Genomic DNA, 12,780 nt, shown 5'->3' on the forward strand with positions numbered 1-12,780 from the left:
ATGAGAAAGTAAGAGATACAGCCCAATATGTGTTGTGGAATTCCTGGATATTACTACTGTACCTTGCTACGACAGAGAGAGATCCTGCTACAAAATCAAATGACCACATGACAGCTTGAGCATTGATCTTCTTCTTTATCTTGGAGTCAGGAAGTAAACCAACAGCCAGGCAGAGGACTACGAGGGTTGGAAGGCTGATGACGAAGAGGAAAACTCTCACAGGCATCAGAATAGCCCATCTGATGATGAAACCAACCAGCCAAAATGCTATCAGAGAAGGACTTTGCCTGAGGTTCCTTCGACGGATAGTTCTGCAAAGATTCAATAGGTAAGGTTTTCACGAATCTGTTTCCTCAATGTATAGTACTTGTTTTTCATATTCACTGGCAAAGATAGTTTTCAAGTTCTAGCCTCTGCATTTCGGCTGTAATATGACTGGTGTCATGAATATGTAAATAATCATCACTGATACATTATCATCAGGTTTTCTAGACTGACTTTTTTTTCTTTTTGCAAACAAAAGACTCACATTACATTAAAGAGGAACAGTACTTAAATGTGCATTTACAAATTTATGTTGGGTCTAGTTCAGGATATGGTTGGAATTTCATGGCATATATTTAAAGATTAATCCTTTAGCATGTTTGTGTCTTATGACAGCATCTTAAAGCACCTTATATCTTAAGCTTTTATCAAGATGCTAAATTGGTGAAAACAGAAGTTGAGCACAATAGGGAAATCACTGCTGAAATCTTGACATCAACAAATCACAAGATTCTTGAATTCAGTAAAACCTACATCAGGGGTTACCTACCTGTACAGTCAGTAGGTTCTATACTGAAACTGTAACTTTTCAAACACACAAGTTTAATTCTGAAAAAAGTTACACACATTCATCCAGTTTACTTACAAAGAAAGTTAGATACTGCAAACTTCTAAAACCAGATTCTATTAACTTTGAAATGTAGGAACACATTTCAAGAAGGTATCTTGAATGCATGTTGAGTACTGCAAGTTCAAAGTGCGCATAGTACTTCCATCTGAAGAGTGAGGGAGGAAGGAGCAAACTAAAATTATCAATTAACAATTTTGTAAAAACAACCTATTACATGGAAACTCACAGTCATAAATAGCCAGAATTGCAAATTAGGAGAGAGAGGTTGACGACAGAAAGAAGTGGAAAAGAGAAAACTATGATGCACCATCTCTTCTGGAGTCTAGCGGCTAAAAAATATATATAGTTGAATTATTATCCATAACCAAAGGATCTTTCAGAAAATAAAAGATTTGTAATGCACGACATAAAACTCAACACTGTACAATCACAAAGCACATTAGGTTTATATTCATGAGAAAGATGAGGATGACTGATCTGTGTTCCTCCCAGCTATGGGTGGTATATCAAACAAATAAAATCTAACCATGGTCTCCTAACAACGCCAAGTGTCCTCTCTAAGGCTGTAAAGAGCTTCAGGGTAAACTGAGACCTACTCATATGAGGCTATCCATCCATTAAGGGTTGAAAGTGTAGAGCAGTATAAATTTCAGATAGTAAACTTTATTCAATACCTTTACCTCGAGAGCATGTTCCAGGTATGAAGCTCAGGCTTCGTAAAGCTTGTGAGCACACAATCCTGGACCACAGCCCTCATCCCAGCTGTAATGTATGGGATAGCATCTTGAAAGCTAAAGGATCCAGTTGCTGAAACTGAACCAGCTGAAGGTGATTCTGATGATATGACGACCCTGTAAAAGACAAAAAATAGTGATGCCAGTTTATAGAATTAAACTGTTCAATCAGACAAAAATGTTTCACTGTCTGGATTTGCGGCAGAAAACTCCCAATCATTATTTCAAACACTTAATAATGATTCCTATAGTATTCTGTTTCAATCCCCAAACTCCACCAAATAGGACTGGATAGGGCATATTAACTACCGATCTCTAAAGATCTTGCCTATGTGTAGATGGTGAAAGGCCAATCTGATGATCTTTCATTTAGAAGGATTCTACTGAGAATTAAATTTGTGCACAAGAGGAGCAGTAAAAAAAATTTCTCTAATTGATAATTATCCACTTTGTATTTTAATTTTTCTGCATTACAATATCAAAAGAACACTCCATGAAGGAGGGCGTACAATGAAAAACTCATGATGGAAAAACTAATAGTAAAGCTTTTATATACCCAATATTCATCAGGAATCAATGCTGAGTCGAAAGAAATTTGAATTATTGGCCCACAGAAAGAGAAGAGACTAAGAAGGGAGCAGACAGGAGTCACATACCCTTCATCATTCTCCTCCAGTGAAGCCAATTCCTCGTCATCGTCCTCCTGGGGACTCTCGGACAGGGTGAAACTGGCAAAATTGAAAACGTGGTCCAGCAGGTCAATGTACTTCTTGCGCAGCTTGAGCCTTCCGCCTATCGTGGCCGCCAGGAAGAAGTAGGTCAAAGCCAAGACTTGACCGCCAAGGATGACCGGTCTCAGTGTTTCCCAAACCAACAGCTGGTAATCTGTCACATGTTTCAGAATTTTGGGAAAGCTGTCCATCATCATTTTTTTTTCTCCCTTTTCCTAGGTCTGAAAATGAATGTCTTGTCTGTAAATATATATTTCCTATTTTCGTCCATATTTTTTGCTTTTTTATTATATTTTAATTTCAACTCTTAATCCCACATGTATTTTACTATTACATTCAATATTTCTCATTTACCATTCAGTCAAGTCATCTGTTCCTCACTATCTAAACCATAGGTCAGGTTCAAAACCTGGCCAGGGCAGTTTTAATTCCCCTTGAGTGTAATTTCTTCAGCTGCAGCCCATGAGACTTTCAGCCATGGCCTGGTGGTGGCCTGTGTTGTTGGCCCCTATAGCGGTGCCAGACTCTCGATCATGGCTAACTTTAACCTTAAACAAAATAAAACATATCAATTTGCAGCCCTCTAGCCTCAGTAGTTTTTAATATCTGAGGTCAGACAGAAAAAGTGTGGACTGAAATACTGTTAGCAACCCTCTGGCAACCTTGTCAAAAGTGTCCTTCTAACCCCTTCTTTCTGGCCTGCAAAACCAGAGGCTCCATTCAAAAAATACAATTAATAGATAAATCCAAAATTTCTTTTATACAGCAATCACATGCTGCCTTGGTTAAGGGGGAAGGAGAGTAAGTAAAAAGAAGGAAACTCGTTGCTTTCCTGTTCAGTTATTACATCATGATCTCCCAAAGGATGACAACATACCACAAACGACTTTAAATAATTCTTTTTAAATACCCTGTGTCAACTGTTGAGTAATTCTCTACAGGATTTGCCACAAACGTCTTTAAATAATTCTTTTTAAATATCCTGTGTCAACTGTTGAGTAATTCTCTGCAGGATTTGCTAAGTTCTGGGAATTAAAAATGACCGCACAATCCACTGAGTTCCAAACAGCTTAAACTGGATGAGCTTATATAGATGATTTTGAAAAGCATCCGACTGAAATTAAGCAGCTATTTGGAAGAGGGAAATTGGTTGACTACAGAGAGAAATGCAGAATACGAGATAAGGAATTGGAATGGAATACTCTTCACGAGCATTTTGTTTTAAAATACTTCCAACAGCGTTAATATCTATTTTTTTTCCTTCCACAATTTCCTGTGAATCGCTGTTCTCAGTGACGAACTTTAAATGTTTCGTAATAGCAGAAGGAGCCTTATGTAGGCAACTATACTCCGTTTTTTTCCATCTGCCCATCCGCCTGTGGTGTTTGCGCATGGTAACACTGCGTCCCAGGCTTTAAATAACATCCTATTTCGAATATCAACGGTGTAATTCGCATACAGTCAATTATTAAAACACTTTTCAGTTGCAAATGTACACCCAGATATCCTTTTATTTACCTAAAACTTACACATAGCGTAACTATCTAAAGCCCAGAACGCAGTGTTACCATACAAAAACACCACAGGCGGATGGAAAGATAAAAAAAACAGAGTATAGTAGCACATGCGTATATCTGTCGAAGTTACAAAATATAAACCTGGTATCTTTCTTCAATAATGCAACAGCAGAAGTAAATAAGTAGTGGTCACAAACTTTTCTTTTCTCTTGTTCTGATTTGATGTTTCTGAGTTAAAGATGTTAGAGATTCACTCTGCTCAATGTAATATCTAGTTTTGTAAGTAAATTAACTTTAAATTTCCTATGTAGTTTTTATGCATCATTTATAAGGTATTTAAATTCATGTAAGAATATTTTAATATTATACACTTTTACAGTGTTTTAGTCAATGAGACGATTATGAGACTGGATATAATGAAGTAATAGAAAACAAATGAAAAAATAATGGCTAATTTATCTGATAAAAATCCAATTACTGTTGCATATTTTACTGGTGCTAAATATAGCATATTTAAATTGTACGGATGTATATGGCAACTATTATTACACACAAAGACTAACAGACAAATTATACCAAAACTTGAAAGACACCCATTAATGATACCTTCCGTGGAAAATTTGGTTGCAAATGAACAAATTCTATCAAAGATTTGGCCGATTTGGGAATGCGTTTAAAAAGGTTTCCACCCCTGTTCCAGACAATTCATATCATTGTGGAATTTCCCTCTATGCAACTGAATATGACACTAGATTCGTATAGTGTGTGTGTGTGTGTGTGTGTATTATATATATATATATATATATATCTATATATATTATATATATATATCACACCTTATATATATATGGGATATAATTGAATAAGTTTAACTAAATTAGACAAAATTCTTCAATGTAATGCAAACACTGACCCCACCCCAGAATATCATTCACATTCATGCACTTATAGAAATAATTGATAATTATATATATATATAAATTATATAAATTAATATATATATATATAATATATATCTATATATTTATATATAATATATATTTATATATATATAATATATATATATATATATATCTATTATAAAATAAATAAATATATAAAATTATATTATATCTATATAAATATATATTATATATTTATATTATATTATATATATATATATATATCAATGTAGGTATATGTACAGTGGTTCTGTATTTCCGGCTTCACCTATTTCTGTTTTTTTCAGTGGAATGTGTATCCACATTATTCGTGGAAAATTTGCCTATTCACTACATTTTTCATAGCTAAATATTCAATAATTACTACATTATCATGACTAAATATATGTTCTTGTGATAAAACTATTAAAATACTCAGGTATAAGCATTTTAAAGTTTTTTTTTTGGTGTTTGAACTATCAAAATATGCAGTAATGAGCATTTTTAGAGGAGTGTCAAGTATTCACAGATTTCAGCTATTAGCAGGGGTTTGTGGTACGTATCCCTTGCAAATACTAGTGGTAGAGTATATATAATAAATATATGTAAATTATTTCTATAGATACACACACACATATATATATAGATACATATACAAAATTATATCTATAGGTGCATGTCTATTAATGATATTCCATTGGGCAGGGTAGTGGTGGTGGGGGGGGGGGGGTCAGTGTTAGCATTACTATGGAGAATTTTGTCTAATTTAGTTAAAACATTCCCTCATTCAATATATCCCACACACGCAAAATTTTCAATGTCTATTCTAAAAACTCGCCGAAATTCTTGGACCTCAGTGTGACCCACAACTATTTCCCAGCAACTTTTCGCGTTTGTTGCTCGATGATAATATTTTTCTTTCAGATGCGAGGCCTCTAGACCCACATATTTAAAATATATATATATAACTGACATTTAGCCTAAATTTCGTAACGTTCTGAGGTAATTGATAAACACACACACACACAAAACCATGACATAGAACACGATAATCCCTATGGGGTTCTTATCATCAACGCAACTGAAGTGAGATACTGACAGAACATATTTCTTGTTTGAACTAGTTTGTTCAGAGATAAAAGATATCACACCAAAGGAGCAAACGTCAGCTGGAGGAGAAGCAGATTAACTTATCAAATTGTCTGGCGACAATCTCAGCGTTATTCTTGCACTGAAGAGCCAACATTGCACGGACGCCTCTTTAGTAGTTGATTTCCAACAGTAAAAAATCACCTTAACATTCTCTCGACCTTGAGACGCAGCAGTAAACTGTAACCCTCAAGACTGCAGTACCTCCGAATCTACGACACCAATTAGCATTAAAATGACTTGGTTTTAATGTTTAGAGATTTTTCAAAGCACTCCATCGTTTAAAAAACGGTTTTTATCCACTTATCTCTTTGCCTCCGCATGAAAATAAAGCTACTTAGACAGTTAAATACCTTTAACAGCCCTCCGACTCGTGACAGCAGAAAGACGTAAAATCCTTAGTTGGGAAGTTCCTTTGTTCTACCCTAGACTGTAAAACATGTCCTGTATGCGTGCAAAGTATGTGATTAGGAAATTACCGAGAACCAAAGTCTCTGGAGGCACAAGATCAAAGAGAGCTCCAGATTCAATTCTTGGTTGATTTTACCTTGGAGGCTTAAAAAAAATGATTAAAAATTACATTCATTGCGACTTTTCGTCTACCTGCCTAACTAAGGCTGTATATACTCTGTGAGTGTAGTTCTGGTGCGAGTCTTGGAAATGCAGTAGTCTCAGGGAACAGCAGTGAAGACAAAATGAAGCTTTGCAGTTTTTGAAGAAACAATAAAATTAGGAAAACAGATCTATGAAAAATTCATAGGTACTATATTAGAGAGACTATGGTAGTATGAAGAAAACTGATCATGTTGCATGACAAATTACGCCAAGCCGGTGCAAGAAAAAAATCTGAAATACAGTGGTAATGCAATATATACCTCATGCATTACATGAAGTCACCTCTTCTTAATACCTAATTACCAAGTCTCTGCAAGGCGAAGCAAACAGTTATCTTGGTTGGCAACACAGTCCTTGGGAGAGTAACTAATCACATTCAGGTAGCGTTCCTTCTACATACTGGCATAGTATTCATTACCAAATATGTACAGTGCAGTTGACCGATACAACGTCTCATAGGATGAGAACAGGTGTACAATATACTAACATCTCACTAGGAACAGTCCTAATTTAAGCAGTGCTAATACGTTCGTTAAATTTCGTTTTATAGAATCACTTCATCCTGACGTCAGCAGAGTTAAGTCCCAAGAGAACAGTCCCTTGCATAAGAAACTTATCAACAAATCGTTTTCATTAATATTATTAAACACTTAATGGCTTTCCTTTTTCTTATAATTCGCATAACATTTTTTTTGTAATTTAGGGTAAAGGTCTATTTTATTATTCGATTTATATTCCTTGATATTTTTTTTTTTTTTTTTTGCATATAAAAAGTTCTGTCGATGGGCTACCATCTTTAGGCAGTATAGTAATACTCATTAAACGCCTGCTCGCACCATCTTGAGGAATAAAATGATTTCATGGAACGCCTTTCGACACAGAAAAACTGACTGACAAACAGCTATGAAATAACGGGGAATGAGACAATTTTTCGTGAAATTTCAAAAAGACTCTTTGAAAAGCATCGTTCAGTAATTACTGTATTCTTCAGGGAGCAATTATCCAGCTCAGTAAGGGAAAATGCAAAGTATTTAGGCGAATTGTTCTACAGAGGAAATGATGATTACTCATTGGAAAACCCGAACACGTGGGTAAAGCTTGGCCGGTTCCATATTAAGTTTTCCTATATATCTCTCAGACGAGGAATGATACACAGGTAGGAAATTTATATTTTATAACCTGGACAGAAGTAGAAATTTACACTTAATGATCTAAGTTGACAGTACAAACGAGCATGCAGACGGTTGGAAAAAAGATTTACACTTGATGAATAGATATAGAAGGAACAGTTGACTAATTACTAATTAGCATCTTGAAATAACGTGTTGCGGTGGTTACAAAGAGCGCGCTCAAACACATGTATATATACATACATACATATATATATATATATATATAATATATATCTATATATATATATGTGTGTGTGTGTGTACACGCGCCTATTTTGAGGTCTACTAGCTGGCTAAGACGCCTTACCCGGGGTAGTAAGGCGCGATAGAAGACCCCACTGTGGCCCTATAAACCTAAAAAAGTGATTAGGTTCTTAGCAGTGAGTCCACTATGGTGGGTTACATTCAGGGCAGAAGGGAATGCGAAACATACCGTGTACAACTCGGTTACTGGCAAGAAACAATAAAACGTCCGGCAAAACTACAATATTCATAAACGTACATGATTATGCTACGGGTTAAACTGATAAAGTTGAAATTTCAATGTTTACAGAATAATCACAGGTCTTATCTGATGACTCTATTCCTCGCCTCTCCAGAGATTGTTTATCTTCCATTCCAAAAGATCAGCAGTGCCTTGTTGAACTATGTAGCTCATGATTGTACGCTCATAAATAGCATTTACATGGCCATATTAATTTGTTTATGAGTAGTTGTAGATGAGAGAGAGAGAGAGAGAGAGAGAGAGAGAGAGAGAGAGAGAGAGAGAGAGAGAGAGAGAGAGAGAGAGATGCTCCTACCACAGTTGGGCAAGAATGATCTAGTCGAGGCTTTCTTGTTTTTAAATTAGGATGTGGGAGTTGCATATGTTAACCAATCCCTTATCGACCCAGTTCCTTTTTTTCGGCCTCTTGCCAACCATGACTGCGACCCACTACAACTGGCTGCCCGCCAGGTACGCCATTCACTGTTTGAGTGTAAAAAACGCAGATAGGGAAGTCATGTAACTAGCCCAGACTGCTTCGTACTCACCCGGGATCACATGCAGCACCTATCGCTTGTGGGGACAGTATGGTTTTGCTTATCAACAAGGACAATCTGAGAGAGAGAGAGAGAGAGAGAGAGAGAGAGAGAGAAGTAAGTAACCTTGGGTAACATGAAACCAAAGCACGAAACGGTAGCTTGATAATGACTCAAAAGATTTCATAAATGGTGCCTTAATTTTTTTTTTTTTTTTTTTTTTACTTTCGCACAAGTCAATTTTATAGCTAACCTAGTGCCATTCTAAAGTCATAGAAAAGGTAATACGGTTTTAGTAGGTATAACCGAACAGGAAGAGACAGACCTCCCCCAGCCTCCTCAAGGAAGAAAAGTTTAGATTCGAGCACAAACAGAAGCAGAGAGGGAATTCCAAAGCTTAGCAGCGAAAAGATGCCGTTAGCCAAGAAGGACTTAGCTGGCTCAGCTTTGAGTCCTAATAAAAAACGAATGGATACTATCTACAACTAATTGCGTTTGATAAACTGACCCTGTTTCGTATTCTAGTAAGTATTTTAAACTGACAATTAAATTCCTTTCCCTTAAACAGAGATACCATGCATCTCTAAATTCAGTACTTTTTCCCCTAGGGTATTCCAGTCAAATCAATATTCTGAGACATTAGGTCGACATGTGCACTAAATCGCTTTTATCTTGATGAATACATTAAGAGACTTCTCTCTTTTGTTTTTTATACACACGCACACACATATACGATATATATCTATATATATATATATATATATATATATATATATATATAGATATATATATATATATATATATAGTATATAAATATATATATATATATATAAAGCAGTCACGGATTGCTGTACATGCGGAAAATACATAGTGCTGTAAGAAAAGCAACATGTAGTTGTTTTGCTGTTGTTTTTCATGTTCTCCATTATCCGTAATAATCCTAATAGCCTTAAAATAACATCAACAAGCTCATTAACTCACACTGCCACAAACTTAAGGAGAAAACTTAATTGAAATGCAGCATATACATGATAAAAATATAAAATAAATACGAATGAAAAACAAACAGCAAAAATGAATTTTTTTTTTGTGATTGTCACTGGAAAAAAATCATGTTAAAAGCTTAATAGGTCCTATCCCATTTGAGAGATTTTATTCGTTCCATAACTGACGGGCACCAACCGCAATATATCGAAGTTCTCTTGCAGCTGTGCAGACACAACTGATCCATGTAATAACTAAAATGCACTCGAGACACTGAATGTGTGCAGAAAAGGCTGATGGGAGTACTGAGCACAAGCCTTAGGGAATCACCTGCTGGTACCTATATCGCACACACACTGGCACCTAGATGTTTGAAGCTAAAAACCTTCCGACTGTTCTGCAAGGAGATTAAATGCAAGAAGAAAAAGAAGAAGAGTAGGAGGTTTATGTAACCTCAGCCGGGTTGCCTCAAAACCAGTTTCGACGGTTGGAAGCAATTTCTTGGCGAGTGCGCATGAACTTGCACACTTGAAGCACGTTGTTTTAGTTACAATGGTTGAGACGTACTTAATTTACGTGGGATTAAAAAAAAAAAGAATGTTTAAAGACGGGAAAAAACCAAGCAGCAAATGAGGAATTTTATCATCTCACCTGCCGTCGAGATCTGTCAAAGGAAAAGGAATTTCTGGTCCAACGGTGACGAAGATGCTCCGAAATTGACAACAAACTGTCTTACTCGACTCAACTCGTGTACCTCCACAGTGTGCCTGATAATTAAGTACGCATGCTGATAAGCTAAGGAGAGAGAGAGAGAGAGAGAGAGAGAGAGAGAGAGAGAGAGAGAGAGAGAGAGAGAGAGAGAGAGAGAGAGAGAGCATTTGATAAGCTACCTCTCTCCCAGAAGTAATATTGCATGAAAGATTTCACGTCACGTCGTAGATTTACATACTCGGTTTTCTATATTTCCTTATTATCATGATCATGATGCTTTTCGATTTCTTTATACATACTTTCTTGGATACGCTTGATACTACAGATCCAAAGATCCAAATCACAAACAAAATGAAGACTTCAAGTCCATGACAGGATTCGAACCAGCATCCGGATTATCAGAGCAAGGTAACGTTATCCACCTGACCAGGTCGCGTGGATTGCGTCAGACTAATGCTACGGCCGTCGGAATTTCTTCCTTTGATTCTTCTCCTAGATCTTAGGTACCAAAACACAACTTAAGGATATAACTTCCATATCAATACATTTCAGACAGACAAACAGACACAAGTGTCAATTGCTTAAACAAAACCCAGAGGCCTGCATCGGGCTTTTTATCCATATATATATATATATATATATATATATATATATATATATATATATATATATAATATATATATAGTGATCCACCGTAGGTCTATTCTGAAAAAAAAACAAAAAAAAAAAAAAAAAAAAAAAAAAAAAACAATTTATCGTTTAAGATTACTTTGGTATCAAGTGTTGAGTTACAATTACAGGATATAATATTAATGATTTAAATTCCAGTTTGAATCTAAAAATTAATAAAATTACATCTGCTCAAATTAATATAAAAATATGCAATTTTACTGATACATTGTCTTTAAATGAGCCAGTATCTCAAATCTCACATTCCAATTCGAGCTGACAAATTTCGGACGAAACAAGGCCGTAAAAATTCATTTTCATGGAGTCTTGTTTGCAGTGCAATGTCAATATGCTGTGGCCTGTGGATTATACTGTAAGGACGACATTTCCACCGAAATGTCCGTCCTCCCAATGTATATCCCTCTGTTTTACATATAACAAAATGTGGAGTAGTTTGCGACCTTTCCGCCAATATATGTATCATAAATTCACACATCCTGTACGCTTAATTATATGTATATTTGTAGGTGCGAGAAAGCACAATCACAGTGGGAGTCCACTACCTTTCTTCCTATGTACGCGTGATGGACACTACAATTCTGTCTGCACAGCCTCCTTATATATGTCCTTGTCTGGCCAATAAAGTTATGGGCTGCTCGGTGAGCAAGAGCCCGTGCTGACACAAGGTCAGCTTAATTAAAAACAACAACCACCAATAAAGTAGTAAGCAATTCTCCTTGTCTACGTCCAGTCCTCACAACTGGTGACCTCCATGATTTAGGATGGTGAATCAGCGGTCTTGGCTCAGCAATTAAAGGAATAATTACCGCTGCTTACCTTCAGAGAACTTTAGTGGACTTATTACGGCGCCTTAGTTTAGGTCTCTGAAAGCTCCTATCTGCGGTCGACCGGAACGCCAAAATGGCACATCCCCTACAGGAGAGTTTTGGTGTTTTGTCTTACGGTTTGGCCTGCAGTTAACGACATCCATCGACTGTAGCAAGGTGAGATGGTGGACTTGGAGACGCCCCCGTAGATCCTCGATGCCCTGACCTGGGCCCTGATCCACGCCCTTGTGAGCCGCCGCCGTGCCACCTGAGCCCCACTCCGTCGAACTGCTGCATCACCTGAGCCCCACTCTCGTCAAACTGCAGCGCCACCTGAGCCCCCCTCCGTCAAACTGCCGCGCCACCTGAGCCCCACTCCGTCAAACTGCCGCCCTTCTCCCAGTAGAATGTTGCAACCTGGCTCCAATGTGCAGATATCCAGTTTCGGCTCCATGGAATAACCACAGAGGGCACCAAATTGGACTTAGTTGCCTCAGCTCTCCCGGAGGACGTATTCGACCGTCTTGCCCCATGGATGTCCACCCTATCTGGAGAGATCCCCTACGACAACCCAAAGATGCAGCTGATCCGGATCCTCACCCTCCCGGTTCCAGAGAGCCACCCAAATTTTCAACCTGGTGGTCGACCTGAGGTTAGCCTGGCGCAAGCAACAGGCCCTGGTATTGCTGCCAGAGAGAGACTCCCAGGGGCTCAGGAAGGAGGTAAGTATCCTGATGCAGCTCTTCCTCTGCCAACTCGCTCCTCAAGTATGCGGCCAGATCGAGGACACCGACGACATGGAGATGGAGAGCCTGGTGGAACGAACGCACAAGTTC

The 12,780-nt window shown here is 37.3% G+C and overlaps 1 protein-coding gene across 8 annotated transcripts in view; it reads right to left on the minus strand.

Moving 5' to 3' along the window:
* LOC135198620 (glycerol-3-phosphate acyltransferase 3-like) overlaps positions 1–10,514 on the minus strand; it is a 20,296-nt gene extending 9,782 nt beyond the window's left edge. The window contains exons 1-5 of one of the 8 annotated variants that reach the window (XM_064226384.1): positions 10,389–10,514; positions 2,715–2,908; positions 2,286–2,581; positions 1,576–1,746; positions 63–311 (exon numbers count right to left, since the gene is read on the minus strand). In XM_064226384.1, the coding sequence (XP_064082454.1) occupies positions 63–311; positions 1,576–1,746; positions 2,286–2,557 (692 nt within the window). In that variant the 5' untranslated portion in view covers positions 2,558–2,581; positions 2,715–2,908; positions 10,389–10,514. The other 7 variants (XM_064226394.1, XM_064226410.1, XM_064226402.1 and 4 more) reach the window with 7 other exon arrangements.
* Between the last annotated feature and the right edge of the window lie 2,266 nt (positions 10,515–12,780).

The sequence above is a fragment of the Macrobrachium nipponense genome, chromosome 23 (assembly GCF_015104395.2).
Source record: "Macrobrachium nipponense isolate FS-2020 chromosome 23, ASM1510439v2, whole genome shotgun sequence".
Taxonomy (NCBI): Eukaryota; Metazoa; Arthropoda; class Malacostraca; order Decapoda; family Palaemonidae; genus Macrobrachium; species Macrobrachium nipponense.